Source organism: Semicossyphus pulcher, unplaced genomic scaffold (genome assembly GCF_022749685.1).
Source record: "Semicossyphus pulcher isolate SPU_LCO1_2020_fin unplaced genomic scaffold, fSemPul1.0.p SCAF_23, whole genome shotgun sequence".
Taxonomy (NCBI): Eukaryota; Metazoa; Chordata; class Actinopteri; order Labriformes; family Labridae; genus Semicossyphus; species Semicossyphus pulcher.
The window spans coordinates 6512388-6538373 of record NW_027211697.1 but is presented as its reverse complement, the minus strand read 5'-3'; the positions used below and the strand labels follow the sequence as shown (position 1 = coordinate 6538373).

The window sequence follows — 25986 nt, the reverse complement described above, 5'->3', positions numbered from 1 at the left end:
AGCAGGTTTTACAGTTTACAGGAAGCCCTTCAACATTAAAGGTCTTTATGGAGTTTAGAAATCATTTGTGCTTTAAATCCTATATTGATTTGATGGTACTGAAGATGACATTCGGTATGGTACCACTTCAAAACATGCTTTATGTTTATGTATTTAATTATTAATAAGCAGCGCGGTGTTACTATTTGTCCAAAAAGTTGTTTCATAAAGGCTGGTCCTTTATTTTGATGGAGTAGGAGGCAAAAGGATGCAGGATACACACACGGTGAAGTGTGGAAGGAAAATGTGTACTTTTTGTTTGTTAAGCACCTGACTTATAATAGCACAAGGTTTCTCTTATATATGATAAGATTTTTAAGCTGGTTTGAATTTGACTGTCGCCCGATACAAAGCAATTATGTTGGCAAGCATTGAACATCGCTTTGGTAAATTACGCTGGAGTCTGTGAAATGCAGAGTTACTGAAGCGTGTGGCAGTACACAAAGTGAAGCATGCTCCTCTATGCTTAATTTTAATTATAGCTGAGACAGTTTGTTATTTGCACTACATTTGTTTACCTTAAAGGTATAATCTCTTACAATTTTGATGTGAATAAATGTCTGTGAAGTCATTACTATCGCCGAATCTATCGCCATAATGGTTATTGAGCCTATGGCCCACTGATGAAAACCTTTGCATTTGCAGTATATGACATTTTTATGGACTTGGTGTCTGTGGCAACTTTTGCAGATAAAATCACAAGCGGCACCCAGTCAGTGACACGTTTTCCATCACCCAGCAGTGGTTGGTCTTTCAGGGAGGGTAGGTGGAGCTAAGTGGCTGCACTTACGGTTTCTGTAAATGTTGCGAGGAAAGGGTAATGTACTATGGCTGAACAAAGAAAGAAAAGATTGATGACTACAGTTACAACTTCAAAAATAAGTGAAAATCCAAAGTGAAAGAATGACAGATCAAGGCATACAGCTTAAGAAGTAAAGTTAGAACCATGACAAAGGGAGCCAGTCTCAGACATTTGGTTAATAAGGAAAGTGTGCTCCCCCAATCACAAATTATTGCACAAAACTGAATTCTTTTGAGATTGTATCTTCAAAGGTATAATAAGTAGGACTGTTCCTGCCATTTTGGCAACAACACATTCAAACTTGGCCCCTCCTCCTGGGCTCTTCATCACCAGACGCTCACTCTCACTCTCTCGTGCGAGAACACACCTTATCTTTGTGCTAGCATACTTACCGCGGTTACCTTTGTGCCAGCATGCTAACCACTGGTAAGCTTGTCCTACCCGGTTTGAGGCACCTACCTGTCCAACAGAAATTAGGCCAACTCTGCATCGCTCTTTCGTCATGTTTGCCGGTCAAAACAGTTGCTAACTTGAACTCAGGGAACCACCACAGCGCCCCTCCTGAAAACGTCTCCTGCAAAGCAAAACAACAGAATAGATGCAGAGGGAAGGGTCTCACAAGGGTCTGCACACACACTCACCAACACACATGTATAGAGGTCCATAAGTGATGATTTATGTTATATTATATTTGTAAAAGTCTACATTTTATTTTTCTAGGAAAATCCTACTTATTATACCTTATATAAGTTAAGCGGTTAAAAAGTGCTACTTAAGGATTCTGTGCAAGATGTTCATTCAATTTCAATCTCAGGTTTAAAATACAAAATCCCAGAGTTTGGCTGGTAGCATGTCTTTGTAGCTACTGTACAGTGTAAGATCAATACAGCCACCAGTTCAAGGGTAGACCATCATTCAGCAGAGGTGCTAGAGTTGTTAACATATCCATGAACACAGGTTTGTCTCTGCCGTGCGTCATCGAGCCCCCGTGAGTTAACAGAGTGAGGCAGTTCAGGTAGCGAGGCTACATGAGAGACAGCGGCTTTAATGTGCTCCACTCCATCCTGACGGAGACGGTTTGTTATCTTCCATAAGAACGAGTCACTCAGCTGGCACAAATCCCCATCCCTCTGAAACCTCTGATCATCATGTCATTGTCCACAGTGATACACTCCAGGGACTCTGCTTTCACATAATGAAACCAAGAGAGCTGCCCACAGCCCGGCTTATAATCACCCCGTGCACAATGTGTACGTGTGTGTCTGTGTGTGTGCATGCATCTAGTTTGTCTTTTTATAGTGTTTGAGTGAAAACAAAAGAGCTTCGGAGTTAATGCTCATCCGTGTGTGTGCGCTTAAGTGCAACATGGGGGTGTGTGTTTTTGCCAGTGTGTGTCTCCACATGTGCGCGCGTGTGAGTGTGTGCGTCCACGTGTGCGCATGAGTCACTTTGAGAGGTTTCAGCAGCTATTATTGAGCTGGGACTCTGTATTTAATAGGAGATAGAATAATTGTCTCTTCATCAGCTCTCCTGAGATTATAATAGTAACTGTCATGTGAATTACAATTCTTGACATTTTTCCAAAGTGTGTCTTTGAAAGGCGCTGTATGTGAGGCCTTTTCAAAAGTGACTTTCCACCAGGAGCTGCACCATCCATCCCCTGTGTGTCATAAACAAACAATAGTTACACTCTACCTAGAAAAGAGCTGAGGGGAAGGAGAGGCTCGGAAGAAAGGGGTAAAGTACCGAATGTGGAAGGCAGGAGGCGAGGAGGAAACAGCTTGACAAGGCATCTTATCTTTACTGTGTTCTCTCCTGTGCTCAGGCTTTAAGCTGCTTGCTGAGAGGTGGAACACTGAATTCATGCAGCAGGTTTTGCTTTCCTCTTTTTTTTTTTTTTTTACGAGCTGCTCTCGCAGGGAGAAAAACAGGCACTGTTCACAAGTCGTCTCATTTGTGCTCTCATTTGGTATGTGCGGAGTGTATATTCAAATTTTGACACAAAGTCTGTATATCCTCTTTCCTCATCGTGTCTGCCGACGGTCGCAAATAAATACACAAATGTAGGTAGTCAGCACGCACTCACAATCTCTCTCCCTCCCTCTCTCTCACACACACACATGCACACAACATTTTAAATGTCCAATCTGTATTCCAAACACTGACAAAAGGTTAGCTCATTTACCAATAACAAAAAGTGTTCAGAGTGAGTTTTCCACCCAGACATGCAGAAATTAAGAATTTTGATTTAATTACGGATTGGTGATGCCGTAAAGTATCATCGGCTATCTTTATTTTTCTAACTTCACACATTAAATATTTTTCAAAAAGTCACAGCATAAGACACTGCCACAAGAAAGTATCGTGCAATCATTACAGAGAAATTCTGATGTGTTACAGTAAAAACCACTTCTCTCATTCTTTCTTCAAGGGAAGTTCTCACACTTGCAACAGTGATGTTTGCACACACCATTTTTGGTAATTCTTGGGTTAATGAGGTAATTACAATGCCATTAATCAATATCCTGTCTTATGAAAGTAATGAATGGATTAGTAACCGTGCTGCAAGCAAATCCCGAAACCTGCTGATGTATAAAAGCTCTAATATTGTTTTTGCACAGTCAAATGTTTCTGCATTTTCAGCCTGTTAGAAAAGCAGCCGTGTGATTGTGTAAGTGTAAAAAAAAAAAAAGTCCTGCTTGCGGCCATCTAACATCTCTATCTCCGATGTCATCACTGAATTAGTTATGGCTGACCTAATGCTCCTTGTTTGAAAGCTATTTCATGGTCTAATTGTTGCTCATGTAGGATGTTAAGGTAGCACTGGGCCTGCTCACATCTAAAGGCCAAGGATAGAGCTGTTCAGAGCAGGGCTGTTGATGTCAAAATACAAAATGTTTTGGGCGCAAACTTTGCACGCTCTTTAGTGGAACATGTAAACATTTATACAGGGGTATGAGTCAACCCGCTTTCCCTGCCTTCCTCCTCCCTTTCAGCTCCTCTTTCTGGGTTGCTTTCTATCTTCCCTTGAAATCCTCATTACACAGCCTCTGTGTGCTGTTCTCTTCTAGAGACTCTTGTCTGTTACTCTTACTGATCAGCCTTCCTGTTGCTGCAGAGGAACTGTGTGCAGTGAGATAAGGATAGTGAGAGCACATGCTTTCACGAGGGAAGCGGGGGGAGGAGAGAAGAAGTAACAGAAACTACGTGAAGGGCGAAAGGCTGACTAATTAGGAAATTAACAGAGATCATCGCAGGTCTTGCGGTTGTTTTTGCAGCCCGGGTGTCTGTGTGAATGTGAGACAGCAGCCGTAGCAACCTGGAGACCAGATGAGGACACGGTTCCAGTTTGGGCCAGCTGGTCTCAGCAGCAGTGTGGGACTGAAACTGAGATGAGGAGGTGAAATATCAGATGAGTTCTCCTGTTGGAGGCCGTCAGCGCTGAGGAACAGACAAACCTGCACAGGCAAGGATTAAGGAGACCTTTACAAATCCAGGGAACAAACCGAGGATGTGAGAGGGGGTGAAGTGGAGTTTAAGCATCCAGGGTCTGAGGATCACAGAATGCAGGATATGCATGTCGATGCACTTTGACTCCTCCGGCGTGAGACACACGGGAGAGCAGGACTAAAGGGAGGATCAGGCTTTGTTATTAGATCCTGCTCTGTATTGAGGACAGTTTGCGACAGGTGTCTGCCTGAGACGTGAGTCGACGCACTAAAAAGTCCATGAGGGGGACTGCGTGGGAGGGAGGCAGCCAGTTTTAAGTGGAGGCTGGGGGAGTTTTCTTTAACTGGTCTGCTCCACGAGGGCCAGAACTGGCAGCGATGAGTCAGAGGAAGCTGACGCGACAGCTGACTTTGTGGGAGAGTTCTGAGGGTCCACCTCCTGCACCCTCTCTCACCTCGCCTGTGTCACCTGGCGATCAGTCTCGGGGACACGGGGGCTCGACCCTGTTTCGGCGTCTGAAACTGAACCGCAGCATTCAGGAGCGCAGACGCTCAGCACAATGTATTTACAGGTAAAGTTCTGCAGCACAGTCACTGATTTGATTTGACCCAATCCTCACTACATTATCTCTTTTCTATCAAAAATACACTTTGTGAGTGCTCTGCATCTGTTCAAGTGAGGTGTAAACATTACACATATTGAGCAAATGTTTACAATGCACCTCCCTGAAGAAGATTAGAAGGGTAAACTATTCCATGCACACAGTCCTATAACTTTATTCACTTTAGTCAAGTCTTATAATTACACTAAAAGTTAGGAGGTAAAAAAAATGGGGATTAGCGTGTGCAGCTTGCAGACCCCCCTGGCACACATTTTTGATGTGTTTTTCATTTTTGGGGCAACGTGTTTAATGATAATTTGATCTGTAGCCATATTCACAAAGCCTTCTGGGGAGAGGACTGGCTCCAAACTAAGACATACATTCTAAAAATATCACACTTCACGCTTAAGTTTGGAAGTCAAACTGAAAACCGTTCACAACTGTGTTTACAACTTTAGTCTGAGAAGTTTAGGAGGAGTGGGGAGGTGTAGTGGAGATAAAAGATATCCTACATTAAAAATAGATGCCGCTGCTACACGGCAACCGGCTCCTCTATTTGTCCTTGTCTTTCCAACATGTGCAGCAACCTGAAAGACAATAACAGATTCATATTATTGCATATGGAGGCCTTTGCTTGTAGCTGTTTTAGTGTACAACAAACCAAAAACCATTGAAGCTGTTTACGTACCACAAATAGTGTATGTGACTTGGTGTGTTCAATCTTAAAAAATATCCAAAAAATAGCCATAATCTGCTGCTAAACTCAGTACTGACTTCATTTCTTCATCCCAGAAAAATAAATACTTAGTGCTGCCTGAGAAGCGTGTTATATTGTGGCAAAAAGGTCATTTGAGATTTTTATATTTTCCAGGCCAAAAATTTAAAGCGACAAATACATGTGAGTGTTAAAAGCAGGGTGAGATTTTTTGTTGAAAACCACCACTTAAGCATGTACAGGACAAAATCAGCAAAGAGAAAAGAGGTACCAACTTGTCCACAGGGGGGCGCAAAAAACAACTCAAACAAAAAGTTCCTCAGGAGCTTTAAATAAATGTGTTTTAAGTCACGATCACCGAATGAGTTAACACGCATTTGCAGTATATTGTATTTTTATGGACTGGGTGTCTGTGGCAACATTCACAGAAAAAATCACAAGGGGTTCCCAGTTAGTGACGCGTTTTCCATCACCCAGCAGTGGTTGGTCTGTCAGAGAGGGTAGGAGGAGCTAAGCGGCTGCATTTCCGGTTTCTGTAAGCCTTGCGAGGAAAAGGTAATCTTCTATGGCTGAACAAACAAGGAAAAGATCGATGAATAAGGATACAACTTCAAAAAGAAGTGAAAATCCAAAGAAAAAGAAGCAAATTCGACGCTCAGTTGAAGGCAAACACTCTGTGAAGGAAAGCGAGGAAAATCAAGGGTTAGAACCATGACAGAGGGAGCCAGCCGTAGACGTCTAGTTAAATTGGGAAGAGGGCTGTCAAAATTACTAATTTTTGCCAGTGGGAGGCACTCAACAGCTCAAAAATTTTAAAACTTTTATATTGTATCTTTAATTTCAATCTCTAATAGGTATGAAAGTTCTGTTAAAAAACTCTTATAGATGAAGTCTGTCAAAAATGGTCTGAGAAATAGCAGGTACGAGAGTTTATCGTGTACAAATGAACATATACAGCAACAAAGTGAGTTCCACCCGGGCGAGAGTGACTCACATTACAGAGCTCGGTCTTTCTACTCTTTCAGGCTCTTCTTGTTGTGGAACTTACTGACATTTAGAAACGTTTTATTATCATTATTTTTAATTACATCTGCGCTCATTTTTTTTAACTGTGTCAGTAGGGGCAGACTTTTACCTTTTTTGGACATTAATGGTGTCACATCCTGCTGCTCCAGAATTTAATTACTTTCAGTTTTGCTGACATGGTTAAAACTCATCGCAGTACAGATTAGATAAAGATTAATAGTGCGTCTTATCACAGCACAGGTGTCTTATCTCATGCCAGGTCAGATAAAACATTTGATTCATCATGACCACGCTATAACCATCTCAAAATTAAAACATTTGGTCCTTTATCGCAGTGGTTCTGAACTGGTCTCGTCTCAGGGCCCACCCCCACCTCATTCATGACAAATCGGGACCCAAATTTCTGAAATTTTTCAACCACTCAAATCTATTTAATAAAAAATGGTGCAGTTTGGACATGAGGCAGAATGAAACATCACAGTATGTCAGCTTCACAAAACACAACAGTAAAGTGGTCAACCAAAATGACCAGCAGGTAGCAGGGCAACGACAATTCATTCAATAAGCAGCCAACAGAAATAAACAAAAAAAAAGTCAATGCAACTACTATAGAGCTCATCAAGTTTCAAAACCGTAAATGTAACTGTAGCTGGGATTACCCAATCAGTGAATAAACTACACTTCTACTGCACTCACGTCATAGGAAACCCATGTCCTCCGCAATAAAAGCGCAGCATAGAGTTTTTGCCACAACTTTTTTTTTTCAAGCACACTTCTGGGACCCACTGAAGGCAGCTCCACGACCCACTTTTGGGTCCCGACCCACCCGTTAAGAACCATGGTTTCATCTTAAATCATTTGGTCTCACACACTGTTATCAACACCTGGCTTTTCAAAGAACAAAATACCGTCAGATTAAAACTCTACTTCAAAACAGTTGATTATTAAAACTTCACTTCAAAACATCTGATCATAAAAAGTTTACTTCAAAACATTTGATCATTAAAACTTTACTTCTAAACATTTTGATTATGTTGCTGTGTCTCCTTTGGATAATCTAAACAGATGTTGGAGTTTGGTTTCCGCCTTGTGTTTTGGATTGATGAAATCAGCGATGTGATGGCCTGATGCTGCGTTTCACAAAACTAAAGGAGACAACCGACATTGATTTGATTTCTGTCAGGATTTTCCCCCTAAAAAATGTAAATCCAAATCAAACCCCTCCATCACTCAGGTCTTCAGACAGACAGCTTTGGCCCAGGGACAAGCTGTTAAAAATTCTTGATGTGACGCACTTTGCTCACTTAAAAAGTGACTTGATCTGAAATAGGACTTGTCAGTAAAGTGTTACTCTCAGGGCGGTCTGGCGCCACAGAGACACAGCTGCATCTATCACATCTCTCTTTCTTCAACTTCCTCTTAAAGAAAGCAGAAAGGCTTCATCGCTTCGTGTTTGGGTGTTAGGGCTTACCCTGACACTATTTGTTGTCACTGTGAGATTGGAGAAGTAGCAGTAGCAGCAACACACACTTTAATTGAAAGGTGTAAAACGCAGCTTCCTCTCTGTCCTCTCTAACCCTTCAGCTTCGATTCAGAGAATGGTCCCTCGCCAGGCCGCAGTCCCATGGATTCGCAGGCGAGTCCTGGGTTGGTGCTTCACCCTTCTTTCCCCCAGAGCCAGCGCAGGGAGTCCTTCCTCTACCGCTCAGACTCCGACTACGACACGTCGCCCAAAACCATGTCACGCAACTCCTCCATCAACAGTGAGGGGTAAGCATGAAGCCATCATCCCTGATCCATCACGCAGAGGACTGAACTTAAACATTTTTTTTTATGAACCTGCAGTGTCCCCTCACAAACACAGCACAGTAACTACACATGATCCCAATCAACACAGCAATGGTTGTTCTTTAATAATGCAATCATTATGCTAATGAAATCATGATGAATCCTCTTAACATTGACTGCTGTGATCTGTCTCCTGGCTTGTTTAAACCATCCAAAACCTATTATTGATTTCAGGACTGTTTCTCTGTTTAGATCCACACAGGTCATTGTAAACAGACACAGACTCATATAAACACTAATATCAGGCGCCTCAGCTGCCCAGTACGCTCACATGCATCATATTTCATCCTGTAGGCACGCCGAAGACATGATCGTCACCCCTTTCGCTCAGGTATGTTTCCTCGTGCGCCTTGTCTGACATGTTTAGTTGCTGTAAATGACTGGAAAAGGTGGCTAATAAGTGCAGTGAACTTGTCCCCTCTTCCCCATTCCTCCTCCTTTTTCTATCCCTCCTACACTGTCCATCCATCCCCCAGGTGTTGGCCAGCCTACGAACCGTAAGAAGCAACTTCACCATCCTCGCCAATGTCACAACACCCACTAACAAGTCAGTATCATGCTGTCAAACACCCCCCCCCCCCCCCCCCCCCACGCTTACACTTGTCACGACTGCCTGCTTAGTTTGCAGTGTGTGTTTGCTAATGTCTCCCTCTCCTTGCTCCGGGGAAAACACTTTTGCCATCACTATTAAACAGTTTATGTGTATCGAACTGTACTCAAGGAAAATATGATGTGATTATTTGGCATCTCTCCAGCTCTCTGGCTGAGGACTGACAGCAGAGAGCAACATGCCTCGGATGTGTGTCCCTGACTCTGTACCCAGACGATGGAGACGGTCAATAACACTAAAATTATTCTCCTTTGTAATGCAGCAGAGAGAAGGAGCTCAAGTTGGCAGGCTTTTAGCTCCACGTCAATATGGTATATATAAAGCAGTGCAGCACAGAATCATCAGCATCTATAATTATGCCCTGAACGCCTCATTAACAGCACAGTTATGAACCACACAGGTTCCTAAAAAGTAGAGCAGAGCTCATCCTCGGTCTTTCACTATTTTTGGGTGCTTGAATATTTGAGGAAATGATTTTTTATTCACACATTGCATTCACAGTGTTTCATTTTAAAATAGGCATGCACACCTCTCTTTGTCTCTTTTTTAGGGGCGTATAAATGTACAATACACTTACAAAAATGTATACCCCCTCTGCGAGCCTTTTGTTGCCTCATGCTGTAATGCTTAATGTGTGTTAAACCCCAGCAGGGGGCAGCAGCGTGTGCTTCTCCTTCTGATGTAATGATGTGTTTGTCCACAGGAGGTCACCAGTGACAAGCCAACCCACTGTTCCCCAAGCTACACTCTCTGGTATGCTGTCAGCTAATTAAACTCTCAGTCCAAAGAGTCCCACATTCCCCTCACACGGCTTTAAGGACACACCAAGGCTCCCACACTCCCCGAATGCATCATCTGTAATGAAAATGCAGACCAGCACAGGCCGTCATGTGGCTGTTATTGAGGGTCCTTTAATTAAGTCTGCTGCACACATTTTATGAGAGATCGTAAATCAATCGACATATAATGGTTTTTGGAACCTTTACCTTCAATGTATTCAACTGAAAATAATCATGCAACTATTAACATTTAATAACATTTAATTGAAGTCAGCTTTTTAATCAAATTCTGTTGTCGTCTGATGAGAATTTCTATCTTGCTGTCATAAATGGAGAGAAAGTGTTAGCTTACATTACACCGACATTGTTCTATTAGGTCACCAGTGCTTTCATGACACTTCCTTTAGTGCTGGTTTGTATATTCACTCTGTATGTGTGCGTGTGTGTGTGTGTGTCCTTCCCAGAGGAGACGTACCAGCAGATGGCTCGGGAGACTCTGGAGGAACTGGACTGGTGTCTGGACCAGCTGGAGACCATTCAGACCCACCGCTCAGTCAGCGAGATGGCCTCCAACAAGGTGCACACCTGCCACACACAAACACGTTCACTTGTACTTTCACTGTCCTCCTACCTTGATGTAAACTCTAGATAAAAAAACATAGATACTGTGTATTTCATAACTTCATGACTGTGGGAAAATTACAACTATCTCTCATAGTGTAAAATACATACTGCACAACTTTCAGTTTAAGCTTCTACTCTACAAATACAAACAATGCAGGTGATAAAGATAAATTATTAAAATTATTTAATTAAACCTCTGTCACAGCAAAATGTACTCATTAAAAAACTTTCAGGAACTCCTAAAACGTTTATCTGGCTTGTTCAATCTCCTCTAATACATGTCACATTGACCTGCTACACATTTTTGCACAATATTGTTCAGAAATCAGCTGCGGTTTGGCTCAGTTTGTACATAATTACTTCCTGTTTGTCGTATTGAGATCTAGTTAATGTGGTCTGTACCTCATATGTGGTAGACCATATCTGGGTTTTTTTTTATGGCGTTTGTACTAAACAAACATGTTATTATGCCTCGTTAAGCATCTGTGTTTGCAGCTGCAAGAGATGCAGCCTGTTTGTGTTGAATTCTGGTGTGCATTTTGCACTATTATGTACTTGTATGTGTGCACATGGGCAGGCTTCTTAAGAATACACACATTTGTATTTGTCGGAGAAAAAAGTGAGGGGGGTACGGGGGGCATGAGAGGGAGGGGGCCCTGATGCTGATGTCTCTGCTGTAACCTTGGTTGCTATCGAACAGCAGCAGGGTCTGCCCTCCCTTTTAGCCATTGGCTTGCCACTCTGACCACAAGCCATGTGGTTTGGTCAACAACCAATGAAATAGAGGCGATGCTCCTTTAATAGTGTTCTTTCTTAAAGAGACAGTGCCTTGTTTGTTTTATTCTACAATGTCTAACCATGTTGTACTTCACTATTAATTAATAGCAAGGTTCTTTGGGTTTATAAGCAGTCAGGTTAATTATGAAAGGATGGAGGGAGAGATAACAGGAGAATGCTTAAAGGACATCATGTGTGTGCATTTGTGTTTGTGCACGCATTAGTACCGAGAAAGTCTCCTTGGGTAATAGGAGTCTCTGTGAAAATGTTGCTGCCTCTTAGTAGCTGCAACTAAGCTACAGAAATCCTCTGCACTGTGCCAACATGGAGGTACACATGAATATTCCCACTCAGTCTCTCACTCTTACTCACACCCTCACTCACACACATATTCTCAACAGACGTACATGCTGTCTTGTTGCACATGCGCACTCAGGCTGCGAGCAGAGGCAAGCACAGACACACACACACACACATGCATGCGCCTGCAGCCACACTGCCTGATTAGCTTGCGAGAGCTGTCTACAGCATCCAGGGAAATGGCGCAAGAAGCAGAGCATTGGAGGAGGAACGGCAGCCTGAAGCGGCAGGATTAGACCTCTGGCATTCTGGACAGCTGAGGCATGGATTGACTTGGAGCAGGGGACTGGGCTACGGAGCTGGCCTGACTGACTGTGGACTGACTGTGGGTTGCTGGGATCAGTGTGAAACGGCACAGGCGGGCTGATGCACCGGTAGGACTGGGCCGGGCCTGTGGATCTGTACCGTGGGGGAGGGGCAGTCGACGCAGGGAGAGGGAGCCTGTTTTTCCAGACCACAGCTCTGGTTTGATTCTTCAGCCTGACCGTCTGCTACAGGCCTGCTCGCATCCCTCTCTGTCTCTGTCTCTTTCTCCCTCTCTCATCCTCTCTGTCCTGGTTTTCTCTTGCTATTATCATCTGTTTCTCTCTTCATCCCTCCCCGATGTTCCAACTGTCATCCAAGCTCCCCTTACCTCCATCATCCGACTCAACGGTCTTTTTGTCCTGTCGTCACCATCACTCCATCCCTCTCACCTCCATCACCTAAATTTTTTATTACTGTTTGTCAAGCAGCTCAGCTCTTCCAACATCATTCTTTCGTTTACATCTCTCTCACATTCCCACTCATCTCCTCCATCGGCTCCTCTCTGTGCCCTTCAGACGGTCCCTCGCTCCCTCTCTGTTTCCCTCCATCTTCCCTCTTTCGGATTCCATCCAACTCTACCCTGAAGTGACTGTACATTTGGGTCAGTCTGCTCATCAAATGGGATAAGATGTAGTCTCCACAGCAGCCGGAACCAGGGGGCTCCTGGTCTGCCCGTCAGGGGGACCCTCATCTTTGGACCACATTGAGGCTGGAGCCCGACTCTGGACTGACTGGGTGGCCTGCTTTGGGGTGCTGCATGTAGGCAAGGACAGTCTTCACCAGCAGCCCCTACCCTCACCCCCTTCCCCTGTTCCTCCGTCCCCTCTCGGGGCAGCTGTCACTCTGGAGTGTCCCGGCTTAACTGGTTGTGGCCTCTCCCCACATACCCTGACGACGCCCTCATGCCACTGGGGCACCCGCAGTGCGCCCACCCCGCTCCACTACCGTACCTCCTGCCTGTGCCATCGGCCCAAACCCCCAGTCACCCTCAACATGGGTGTGGTGGAGGCCATTGACCCTGCCCCATCCCCTTGCCCCTCGCCCGTACCAGGGGGCTACAGGCTGCCCCGCTCCTCCAGCTACAGTCCCCTGCAGGGGAGGGCAGGGGCAGAGCTGGACCTTGGTGCGGCTGCTGGAGGGGTTCTGGAGGGGGGTGGGACAGCGGCAGAGCGTAGGACGCCCTTAGTGGACCTGTTCTGTGAGACCTGCTCCAGGCCCTGGCTCATCGGCTGGTGGGACCAGGTAGGACTTGGAGAGCTTACAGAGGGCAATAAGGCCTGGTGGTGGCCATCTTGGATAAATGCTGTGGACTCTTCAATTGTCACTGCTACATCTATGCATGCATTAACAACTCATCTCTTTGTGCTTACTCCATATCTGTTTTTACTCCAACCATTATGGCTTCAGCTTGTGAGTGTAATGTGTGTATAAGGGTGAATCTTACATGGTGCTTCATGAGAAACAGTTCATGATATACAGAATTGATGTGGTGAAGGAAAGTTTTGTGGGTCAGACAGTGGCTTTATGAGAAGCTGTGTTTAAGTGTGTTCCTGTACATAATTTATACATGAATCCACTGAAGGGAAACAGTGATAAAGGCACAGAGTTTATTAACTCTGCTCAGTGTTCCCACATTGCAGCAGCACTGTAAACAAAAAGACAATATCACTCTCATTCTTTGTCCTCACATACCTGGTCTACATTTCTGTCCTTTGAGAAAACACCAAGCTGCTTAAAACATAAGAAATAGCTTTTGGACTTTGTGAGAAGTCATCTTGCTGTCAGTACTGCAGGTAGGTTGCAGTGTCACATAATGTCCGTTTCCATCCTCCACACCTGCGTCCCACATCCCTCTGCCTCTCTCTGTGGCTCCCCTGAGGCTGGCCTCAATACAGACTTAAGGAAGCCAAGCATATTGTTGGTGAAGGACAATGCTTATTGTCCCAGGACTGAGTAGATGTTTCTTGTTTGTTTCTTTTGTCCTCAGGTGTGCCACCATGCCACAATAATACAAATGTATGAGGTTAGACAATGTGTGTTTTTTTTTTTATATGTCAGGTGTGCAGTAGATTCCGTATTTAACCTTATTACCAAAATAAATTTGGCTTTTCTTTGTACTGTTTTTTAAATTATATGGGGAACATTTGGATACATGACATGCAGCTGTGCTGATATGTTTGCTTTCTGAATTATTTGAATGTACTGGAGTTCAGAGGAGGGTCACATTTAAGTAACAGGTGCATTGTGATATTTAGTTACACAGTTATTTTATGTTATTCATGATCATAGACACGTAAACAAATTGAGCCCTCCTGGTCCACCACATGCGTAATTGTACAAGTGTGTACATGTGAGTTTGCTATCATGTCTGTGCAGAGTTTGCATGTTTGCTTCATTAGTCAGTGTCAGAGAAAGAGTGTTGTTTGTCCTGGCACTCGGACTGGCACCGTGGAAGTGTTGGTTGGCAGCTATGACTCAGCTTTACATTATTAGGGATGGAAGAACGAGGGCAAGCGAGAGAGAGAGAGGAGGAGGTTTGGGCTGAGCCTGCTGTCTAAGTTTGCCACTGGGCTTGACTTGCTTTCTGCCTCCTGATGACTGATTCTGCAAAACAATTTGCTGTCAAAGTACCTATTTGCTTGGCCTGTCATGTAATGAGTGCCAGGCTGTATGGTTTGGGTCGAAACAGGGAGATATCTGAGAGGACAAGTGTGAAAGATGGTGGGAATGCATGGAGTGTGAAATGGCAGGAAGGCAAGGTGGAGAGTTTGACAGGGGAGGATTTCAGGGCTCGAGGGCTAAAGCGAAGAGCGTTGTTTATCTCAGAAGAGAGGGAGGAGCAGAAATAAGAAACAGAGTGATGTAGAGAGGAAGACAGCACAGGGAGGGAGGGTTGACCTTGGTAAAGGTCAGAGACACCTGCCTACTCCCTCAGATTGTCACCCAAGCAGCCACCGCTCTCACATCAAGCTGAAGGACTGACTATGAGGAGGCAGTTGCCACGGCAACCGCTCTGGTTGCCATGGAGATTGTTATGTGTGAAAGATCAGTCAGTAGGACACAGACTGAGGGGTCTTGTCCGAATCACATTGTACCTTCGCATGACTTGCACGACAGATGGCTACCGAGCCTCCAAACGCAACCTTTGTTAAGAAATTATAGGAAAGCCGAGAGAACGTTCAGGAACAGTGTTTTCTGTCTGCAGGGATAATGTATTCACTTAATCACATTTGTGCCCGTACTACAAGGACCTGCAGCCTCGTTGTTCATGACTACCACTCTAGATGTATAGAGAGAAATATGTATGCCACATTACTGAAGCATGTAAATACATGAGAGTCAAAATGAAGGAACAGTGAACTGTTGTATTGGACAGTATGTTCTCAAAAAGAGGAGGCATGATTCATAATTAATTTTCTCATCCTTTAGTGAATGAAGCCAGATTGAGGGGGATAATTTATTTTCTCATATTTGACTCATATGAAGGTTGTGTTGTTTCAGTACAAATGGAATCTAAAGTACAATGTTCATTATTCTGCAGGTTCACCTCACTACATTTTTGGAGACCTTTATGCTCCTACTTTGTGACAACAAGTAACTCACCCTTTGTTTATGTCTTTCCTCCCCTCAGTTTAAAAGGATGTTGAACCGGGAGCTGTCCCATTTGTCAGAGATGAGTCGCTCAGGGAACCAGGTGTCAGAATACATCTCCACTACCTTTCTAGGTAAAGCAAACCTTACACTTTGGTGACCTATAGCAAATCCTGTATAACCCAAGTCCCTTGAGCCGAAGACGAGCACTGATCTCTGACCCTTGCCCCCCTAGATAAGCAGAACGAGGTGGAGATCCCGTCCCCGACTTTGAGAGAGCGGGAGAAGCCCATGTGTCACATCAGCGGGGTGAAGAAGCTCACGCACAGTTCCAGCCTTTCAAACTCCACCATGCCTCGCTTTGGCGTAAAGACTGAACACGAGGATTCATTAGCCAGGGTAAATATGTTTTCAGTTGACTCACTTGTTTTTATGGTGTCTATGATTTAATGCTGCCTTGCTGCAGTAAATTTCTGGAAAGAAAATAAAGGCAATGCTATTCCATATAATATATAATATGAATTGAGAACAAACTGACGCATCAAGCACCTTTGGAATTAAGATGGGTTACACAGTGCTAAATTGTTGTATTAATGTGTGTTCATTTTGTCCGTCGTGCCTTCAGGAGCTGAACGACTTGAACAAGTGGGGCCTTAATATCTTTCGTGTGGCAGAGTTCTCTAATAACCGACCCCTCAGCTGCATAATGTTTGCCATCTTCCAGGTAAGAGACGCAGCTTTTATTAGCAATGGAAAACAGAGTATCAAATTGCATGACTTATCTATATCCATGACCCCTGTGGACTGTCTCTGCCGCAGGAAAGAGATCTACTGAAGACCTTTCGGATCCCTGTGGATACTTTTGTCACCTATGTGATGACCCTGGAGGACCACTACCATGCCAATGTGGCCTACCACAACAGCCTCCACGCTGCAGATGTCACTCAGTCTACGCATGTCCTGCTATCTACACCGGCTCTAGATGTAAATACCTCTACTGGTCTGCCAATGACAGACAGAAATCATTCCCACAAATACCAAATACACATCTAACCTCACATTTACGGACAATCACAAATACCACACCCTCTTGAAAGACTGTATGCCGCAGTTTAACAAATTATTTGACCCTTTGTCTTTTTCTTTTTCTCTCTGACAGGCTGTTTTCACAGATCTTGAGATACTTGCTGCGTTATTTGCTGCTGCCATCCACGATGTGGACCATCCAGGAGTGTCCAACCAATTCCTCATTAACACCAGTGAGTCCAAATGAGACACACAAACATGTCAATTATTACAAAAAATAATGGGGGTAAAAACAGGGACCGCGATGATGGCAAACACAAACAAAACACTGCTTTTGCTGAAAATCCCGACTTTTGAGGGTTGAATAAACCTCACACATGTATGTGACCAGAATTTATGGCCTCAACAAGGGAATATGACGACCATGACATGGTTGTAGCATGTTGCTTATGAATTGATGTATTTACTGTATGTGTTTTTGACTCATGTGTGTCCCTTAGACTCAGAGCTAGCCCTGATGTATAACGATGAGTCTGTGCTGGAGAACCATCACCTAGCTGTGGGCTTCAAGCTGCTCCACGAGGACAACTGTGACATTTTCCAGAACCTCAGCAAGAGGCAAAGACAGAGCCTGAGGAAACTTGTTATTGATATGGTGAGTGTTATTAACACACTCATTTACCTTCCTCAATTCTCCTCATCTACACCCTGGATCTCCTTCAAGCGCATATAAACTTTTGCTAATGCATTCATATCATCTTTGTTCCCAGGTTTTGGCAACAGATATGTCTAAACACATGAGTTTGCTGGCAGACCTCAAGACTATGGTGGAAACGAAGAAAGTGACAAGTTCTGGAGTACTGCTGCTTGACCATTACACTGATCGGATACAGGTGAGATGTCTTCTTCAAATTAATTCACGAGGAAAGTCTTTAATCATCATTTGGCAGATTTTTTGATTTGTCTGTTACAAAAGAAGTAAACATTACTGAAGCATGTATAGGAGGGATTTTATTAACTCAGAGTGCTACAACAGCGAGTTGCAGGTTTGGTTTAAAAGGAAGACCAAGCGGGATGTAAACATTGAATCTGCTACAGTTGATGTAGAGGTTTCAGGGCAGGGGTGAAGGCTGATTTATGCTGCTGCGTCAAAGTGTTGTACCTCTGCAGCACGTGGCTCTCACGTGGAAGATATGGCCTTGTCATAACTTACAGTACATGTCCCTCTTAAAAATGTCATTGGCATGTTGTAGTAGTTACATTGTGTATATGGACGCCAGAAGAACTATACCTGGTGTGTCTAAGCTGGTTTGTATTTTCTTCAATGTGTGTCCTGCGCTGGGACTGTTGATTAATTATAAAAAGGGAATGAATTTATTTCTCAAGCTTGGGTTTCATTTTACATGTTAAGGTGTGTAAATAATGAGAAGTTCCAAATGTTTTGGAATTGCTCCAGTAGATTGATTTAAGCAGCAGCTGCAACAGGAGTTCATTGATTACAATGTAATCCTTTGGGGCAATTAGAGACAAGCAAGTTATGACCACTAAAAGTGCTTAAAGGCTCAGATTGTTTTTCTGTGTCTGACAACATCATGAGAGGAATCCCATTAGTAGAAAACCAGTAAGTAAACTCTCAATCACAGGAAGTCTCACTCTGACAGTGAGGAGGCTTGATGCAGGAAGAGGATGGTAAAAACACGAGAGATATGTGGAGTAAGTAAATTGCATAGAGTAACGGCTACAAACAATTTATTGCACAAGTCCCAGCTCCTTATTTAAAATCATTTAAAACGTAGATGAGGCGATTTTGAATTTAATGGTTGTCCCTAATTATTAGAATATTTAGATAAAGAGCTCCAACAAGTTAAAGAGAGAAAGTGAAGAGGGAGAGAGGTGAAACAGAGGAGGTCAATTCAGTTGCTGAAAGACCTGCAAAGCTCTGAATCGGGTGTTATTCCATTGAATGCTAGGTGCCTATGCCCACACAGGAATGGTTTGTTGTAAGGAGCGGGACCTGTTGATGCCTGATGTTGGTGGTCTTGATGTGTCCAAGGGTTATACCTCAGACTTTAAACAACACTGTGTTAACACCTTTTTGGGATAAAACCAATTCAACATCTGTGGTCCAATACACCAAACTGCGCTCTGAAGACTGTTTGCAAGACCCCTTGAGCGAGAGATTATTTTCCAGTTTAATACAGTCGGGATGCTTTCTATGATATTGTTGGATACTTAAAACAATAATCTGAGTGTCAGAAGCACTTTAAGTGGACTTAATATGCTTGCTTTTACTTTCCCTAAAGGATTATATTGTAGTAGGCAATCTACTAGAGCAATTCCAAAACGTTTGGAAGTTACTGGTCATTTAAACACCTGAACATTTAAAAATAGGGCCCAGGTTGAACACATGAATTCCCCTTTTAGGGAACCAGCTTTTAAAAATATTAGTATGTTTTGGTAGTTTGGGGATTAGAAGAGGATCTGAAATTAAGTGTTTTCCTCATCTTTCACTGTGGTAGGTAACTAAATGTTTCTACCGGCCTCTCAATCTTTGTTCCGCTTCTGAATTATTCGCAAAATGCATTAGAACTATGAGTCACTAATAGAAATATAGATTTTATAATATGACCTTAATCCCTGGCTATTTTCAATTTATATGCATAACAAAAAAACTGTCACAGTGTTCACCTGACCTGAAATTTTTACCACCCAGAGCCAACATTTAAACTGTATTTGACAACTAGCGGATGCTAAATTAATTTCCTGGGTAGAGATGTTCCTATGGTGTCAGATCCACTCACTAATCTGCATGTTTGTCACAAAATCTGATTATCAAAGTCGATTAAGTATTTGATGGGTGAAGAAAGTGTTACTTTATTTTGTTAATGAAGACAGAACATGTGTAAGGGTAAGACTAGACAGAAAGGAAAATTTAGTTGGAGGGACTGGGGATGTAGAAATCTATTTCGACCTGATTTGACATGAGTGTAAAGACCTGAATCAGAAGTCCTCTTTTCCTCTGCAACATTACGTCTTCTATGTAAAACGCACCGAGGCTGAATGGTAAGGTGAAGTTGTTCTGCATCGGAGGCAGTAACAGAGCCGTAACAGATGCAAAGCAGCGTCTGTGTAGCGGAGCCGGCAGGGCAGAACAGCGCAGTGTGTGTGTCTTTGAAGCACACACCGTTTGTTTACACTTCGCACACTTTTTGCGAAATGCTATTTAAAACACACACTGGGGCAGCATGATGACGGAGCTTCTTTATGGCGCTGAGGCGGTACCACAGTGTAAAAAGGCTAACGGTACAGTAAGGCGTTACCCACAAAAGCAAAAATCTGAGCTTTGATAAGCCCTTGGCTAGAAGGGAATAGAAACTCCAAGTGCTTTACTAGGGATCCCCGTGTCTCATAGAAACTCTGGACAATGCCAAAGGATCAGGTCCAAACAGACGCGTTGTCAACTGGAAATAGGCCTACTCTGTTTGGTTGAGACATGAGCTGGTGCCCTGTTAAGTGTGCAGGAGAAGGACTCATCGCTAATGATGAATGTTTTTCCATTGATATTTACAACATGCATTTTGGCGCATCCCCAATATCAACCAAAGACTGGGAGCAATATACAGGCAAAGAAAACAGTACAAAGTAGATACACTGAGTGCAACCTCATCAACAGGTCTACTCCCTTACTATAAGTCCCAGGACAATAACCTGCTTTGTTCTTACATTGGCCCATCAGACACACCTCTACTTTTGTGCAAACTGGTTGTCAGGGTCAGGTGATTCAGACATTCATCTTGGCGGCTGTGGCTCAGTAGTAGAGGCGGTCGCCTCTCTATTGGAAGGTTGGGGGTTCGATCCCTGACTGCTACAGTCACATGTCGAAGTGTCCTCAAATTGCTCCCGGTGGAATAGTTATCGGGTATGAATGTGCATAGATCTGATAGAAGATTGGCACTTAGGCATTTGCCATCAGTGTGTAAATGGGTGAATGTGACATGTACTGTAAAAGCAGCTTTGAGTGGTCGGAAGACGTACAGACGACGCCATCTCACATGCAACTCCTCCAGGACACGTCTAGATTAATTCATTTTGAACATGTGAAATGTGCTTCAGAAAGAGATGTGAAAGTGTTGGTCCACTGTGCCACTTTGAATCCTGACTAATCGAGGTCCACAGGTGCCTTTGTGATAAATTGTATGATTCAAGAATTCTTGAAAGGAATTAAGGAAATTACCCTGGTCAAAAGTTGTTAACCTCCAATGGGTAGAAAGCTCTTATTGAGCACTGAACTTAAAGACATACAGCCAGTTCATACAAGCAAGTTCCTTGTCAACATTAAAGTATGCCTTTTGATCTTTTTAAATAAGACATGTTCTTACCAAAGTAGGAGACACAAATGTGAGCAGGAATGGAAAAGTGAGGAGCAGGTCTTGCGGTAATGGGGAAAGAGGAAAAAGATTGAGAAAGCTTTCTTGGTTTAGGGGAAGGAGGAGTGCATTCTGGGGTTTTAATGGCAACTAATGCAAGAAGAGGGGAAAGATAATTCAATAAACCTAAGACAAGTGATCAAAGATGGGTTTGCAACACCAGATTTAGCTGCTCAAACAGTTTTAGAGTCAGATCAGAGTAAAGAGAGATGATCCCCATGCTTATCTGCGTTCAACGTTAATAACTGTGTAAATATGTGTTTGCGCAGGTGTTGAGGAACATGGTGCACTGTGCTGACCTGAGCAATCCAACGAAACCCCTGGCTGTGTATCGACAATGGACGGAGAGAATCATGGAGGAGTTCTTCAGGCAGGGAGATAAGGAGAGAGAGCGAGGAATGGAGATCAGTCCCATGTGCGATAAACACACTGCATCTGTGGAAAAGAGCCAGGTAAATGAGCAGCTCTGATGCACCACTCTGTACACAACTGGATGAGGCTGCCGGTGGGGTGATAACGACAGTGCAGAGTCTGATCTTTCATCTATGATCACAGCAGTCATCCTTGTACATTTTTAATGCTGATAATGTGGGGGGTGAAATGACACCACTGTGCTGGTTCATATGTTGACAGGCATGCTCTGTTTTTCCGTAGGTGGGCTTTATTGACTACATTGTCCACCCACTGTGGGAGACATGGGGGGACCTCGTGCACCCTGATGCCCAAGACATCTTGGACACTCTGGAGGACAACAGGGACTGGTACCAGAGCACTATCCCACAAAGCCCCTCGCCTCCTCCTGTGGGCCAGGATAAGGAACTAATTGACAAGTTTCAGTTTGAACTCACTCTCGAAGACAGCTCTCCGAAAGAGCAGGAAGACGAGGGTGACAAGCTAACGCTGAACCACGTGGCACAAGACTGCAGTCAAGGGGAGGAGGAGGAGGGTAAGAAAGAGGAGGAGGAAGACACAATGGCAGAGGAGGAAAATGAGGACATAATAGAAGAGGAAGATGAGGTGGCAATGGAGGAAGAAGAAGTGGAGGAGGAGCAGGAGGAGGCGCTCAAAGCTCACTTGGAGGTGAGATCTGAAAAGGAGAGACTTTCTGACACAAGTCCTGTAGAGGAAGAGGAAGATTCTTCTTCACAAGCTGAAGATACATGAGTTCTGCTCCTGTATCTCCCTCTTCACTTGCACACATTATCTTGTTCATTCTTTCAATGGCCAAACCAAGAACAAATAAGACTGCAAAGACAATGCAGACCTTTAAATATATTTTTCAAAAAGGGAATAAATATCGCTTAAAGAGAAGGTAATTACACAGCAACTGTAGATTTGGAGCGGTGACAAGTCCTTTGACTGATTTCACAATGAACTTTAGACCAAGAGAAATTTAGGAGAGCATTGAGGATGGGCAATTGAAGACAGCGTAGCACTCTGGGACTGGAATGCACACACATAAACACACATCAAGTGACACACAACAACACATGGTAGGGGTAAGTCATGTAGAATATACTAATGCAATGTGTGTCAGCGCATGCTTCAGTCATGCTTTATAATTGGAAACCTGCTTTTTTGCAAATGCATAGGACGCACCATCGAAGACACAGACACGCGCACACACACACTGTATGTTTGTATGTGTGCATTTACATGAGGGCCATTGATCAGTAAATGAATCTCTTTGGAAAAAGCCATCTCTCAATGGAGTATTAACTAGTGTTCAGTCAGTATTAGTAATTCATGTTCGTTAGAACCTCAACAGAAACTATTCTCCTCAGAAAAGCTCCACGTCTGAGTGACTTTTTTTTCCATTTCTGTCGGAAAGAAAAATAAGAAAATCCACAGAGTTGGAGGAGGAGAGAGGAAGACATAGAAGGACAGGAAGATGCTGCGATGAGGGGGCCGCCGGGTCCCACACCCCTTTTCCCTTTACGAGGAGAGTGCTACTGGTGCAAGATGGCTCTGTGCCTTTCTGAAACACCAGCTTCCTGAATGGAGCTGTCGTGAAGCAATGCATTGTGGGACGGGAGTGTCTGATTTCGTTATCATTTTTGATTGTCTCTTGTTAACGATCTCTCTTTACTGTTCATGATATCGTGGTGTGTATCTCACACGTACAGTTTCTGTGGTGATATGTTTTAAGCTGTAAGTCTTCCTTTGTTGCTCTTCTGGTAATATAATAACTCAGAACTCTAGATGCAGAGCAATCACTACCCGCCACCACAACCACCAGTGGACTCTTTTTCAGCTTATGTTTTTTCTTATTAGAATGATTTTTTTAAACTATCAGAGAATAAGCCATGTGATGCTTTGATGCATAAGTTTTGCCTATTTTCTATTTGCTAAATACGTTGAAGGGATACTGATTTATTTCATCAGCAGAACAAATCCTCACTTGCCATCTTACATCCTCTTGCACCGTGTGTTTATGTCTCCTCACACACAAAGACTCTCACCAAAGTAAAGGATGAGAAACAGTGGAAGAAGTGATTTGAAGGAACACAGATGAATTAGAAAATCAGGGAGGCAGAATGTCAGGGGGAAGAAGTGCAACTTGGCCAAAAGGTGGTCTGGCAGTCCCTAATCATCCTTGTTATGTTTGATGCTTTTTTGCCTTAATGTGAGATGCAGGATACATACCTGCCAGTATGTAGATTTATAAGATATATAATAGATATCCTAGTATATTTATATCACGTCTGTATGCTTATTTCTGTGAGTGTCAGTGTGTCTATACACAATGTATCCGGCATTGCATTTGGAGGGGAAATGGAAACATTGCTGCCAATTTGTTGTTATGTTGTTGCTTTGCTGGGACCAACGTAAAGAATGTGTTGTTTTTTAATCATCACGGTAAAATGACTATCTTATGGCTACCTGGAGGCATGCAGAGGAAACAAGAAAAGTGATTTTTCAGATACAAATTAATAAGGTTGTTTTCTGTTTGAATCTGACCAGATGATTTATCGACACGGTGGAGTTGATGCGTGTACGTATTTGTTTGCGTGTTGGCTTATTGTTTGGTCATGAGTAAGCGATTGAGTAACCAAAAAAGAGTGAGAGAGAGCAGGATGCTAAAGATGTCGTCATACGTGTCATTGTTCCCTCACTGGCATCAACACGTCTTGTTGAATGGTGTTCAGGAACCGATTAGCACAGATTAAATAGGTCACAGTTTGTTTAGGTGTTTGTTTTTCACAGGGTAAAAAAACTAATGAATAAAAAAATCATGGGTGTGGTTGTTTTGAAGTAAAGAGCAAGTTTCTGCAGGTCAGTAACTGAGTTTATCTGAAGACACCACAGCTTGGTGCAACAGAAGCCTGTGTGTTTGACCTGCTCCGTCGCAGGATGGAGCAGAGCTGCGGGGCCACCACACAGGCTTTCATCTTTGGGAATGGGAATTCAGGATTACTATTGCAGTTACTTAAATAAAAGATTCCCATATGCATCGGCCTTTTACTTTGAAGATGTTGCTTTGTTTTTGTGGCTTGTTGTTATGTCATAAGCTATAAAAACATTACTATTTAATTGCCATACAAACACAATACTGTAGCAATTGTTTCTTATTAAGAAAATTATTCAACTGATTGATTGCTGCCATTCTTTTTAAATGATGAAAAGAAAACCATGGGAAGTGTTTTCTTTGAACAGTTTGTGTACAGTTTATTTTTATATCATTCTGGTGGATGGTCTGGAAAATAAATCATGTGTTGATGATATAGCTATAAGCATTATCACTCTTGTATATAATGTAATATTGGATTGTAAATTATAAATTTATCCAAGTCAAAATGATTGACAAATAACCACTTAAGGTTGTTAAGTGAACCACAGAAGCACTGCAGGCCACTTCCCCACCTTTTAAACTCTCTGATTATGTTTTTGTTCACTTGTGCTAACATTTTGTCACAATTTTTAATTGTCCACATTTAGTGTTCAAATCAAATATATTTGTACCAGCACTTTATTTCATCAGGTTTTTAGGCAGACAGTGATTTTCAGGTAGTGTGCAGTCTCTGCTGGTGGTTTGGTCATTGACAGTCACCTGTTGATTAAATTCCATTTGGCCAAATAACACATCGTGCAGTAGTCTATGTTATCCCCTTTTTCTAGAGGCATAAACAAACAAATCATCCTCAATTAATAGTCCATGTGAGATTAAACTAATTAGATTGATAAGGTCAAATGTAAGCTGAAGTCACATAAGATGTGACATGTTCAATCGAAATAAATGTGTCCTTATCCAACTTGGCCATCTCTAGTACTACCACCACCTCTTTTTCTTAGTAACTTTAAATCACTAGCCTGATAGCCTAAATGTCTGTCCAAAGGTGACCAAACTAGCTGGTTACCATCGGGTTGCTGTCAAGTTACTTTGTCGCAGACTGATTCCCTCTGTGAATAACTCTCTGGGCTTTAATACATGTGTTTGTTCACAAGTAAGGAAGATTATACAAGGGAAAAAACAACATGAAATGATTGTAATATTTGTAAATGACCTTGCTGTAATGTGTAAAATGTGTCCAAGTTATTTTTTATTATATTATTTTTATGAAAGTTTTTCCTCTTATCAGAGCTGAGGTGTCATTTTGTGAATAAATGCATTTAATAAGCAAACATCTATATATAAAACAATATTATAGTATATCAGTATATTTTTCTTTTATTTCACTGTTCGGTACTGTAAAGTGTGTTAAAAATACAAATAAAGTAAGATTTTTATATTAAATTCATCACTATTGTTATGTTTGCTGTTATTAGAGTTTCACTGTATGGTAGTGCACTGTTTGGTGATTCTTGGGAAATTAACTGTGAGCATTTAACTTTTACGTGTGTTTGCAATAATACTGTTACTTTATTAGTCCAGGTGCTTGTTGTGTAATCCTTATTGTAAGTATTTAAGGCTAGCAAGACTGTATTATTAACTCACAAAATTCCTTGGTGCTTGTTAAAACCTAAATTGAAACTACCAGCAAAAGTCCTGCTATTAACACTCTCC

At 42.7% G+C, this 25986-nt stretch overlaps 1 protein-coding gene across 2 annotated transcripts in view; it reads left to right on the top strand.

Moving 5' to 3' along the window:
* The window catches only part of pde4a (phosphodiesterase 4A, cAMP-specific), a 50858-nt gene extending 25183 nt beyond the window's left edge, over window positions 1-25675 (top strand). Inside the window, exons 1-15 of one of the 2 annotated variants that reach the window (XM_069674037.1) lie at window positions 3927-4862; window positions 8218-8403; window positions 8776-8812; window positions 8958-9028; window positions 9795-9844; window positions 10335-10447; window positions 15569-15662; window positions 15764-15927; window positions 16154-16252; window positions 16348-16512; window positions 16688-16787; window positions 17055-17209; window positions 17325-17447; window positions 21251-21433; window positions 21636-25675. In XM_069674037.1, coding sequence (XP_069530138.1) covers window positions 4669-4862; window positions 8218-8403; window positions 8776-8812; window positions 8958-9028; window positions 9795-9844; window positions 10335-10447; window positions 15569-15662; window positions 15764-15927; window positions 16154-16252; window positions 16348-16512; window positions 16688-16787; window positions 17055-17209; window positions 17325-17447; window positions 21251-21433; window positions 21636-22145 — 2244 coding nt within the window. In that variant the 5' untranslated portion in view covers window positions 3927-4668 and the 3' untranslated portion in view covers window positions 22146-25675. Of the gene's footprint in view, window positions 1-3926; window positions 4863-8217; window positions 8404-8775; window positions 8813-8957; window positions 9029-9794; window positions 9845-10334; window positions 10448-15568; window positions 15663-15763; window positions 15928-16153; window positions 16253-16347; window positions 16513-16687; window positions 16788-17054; window positions 17210-17324; window positions 17448-21250; window positions 21434-21635 lie in introns of those variants that run through there. The other variant, XM_069674036.1, reaches the window with a different exon arrangement.
* The last annotated feature ends 311 nt before the right edge of the window (window positions 25676-25986 follow it).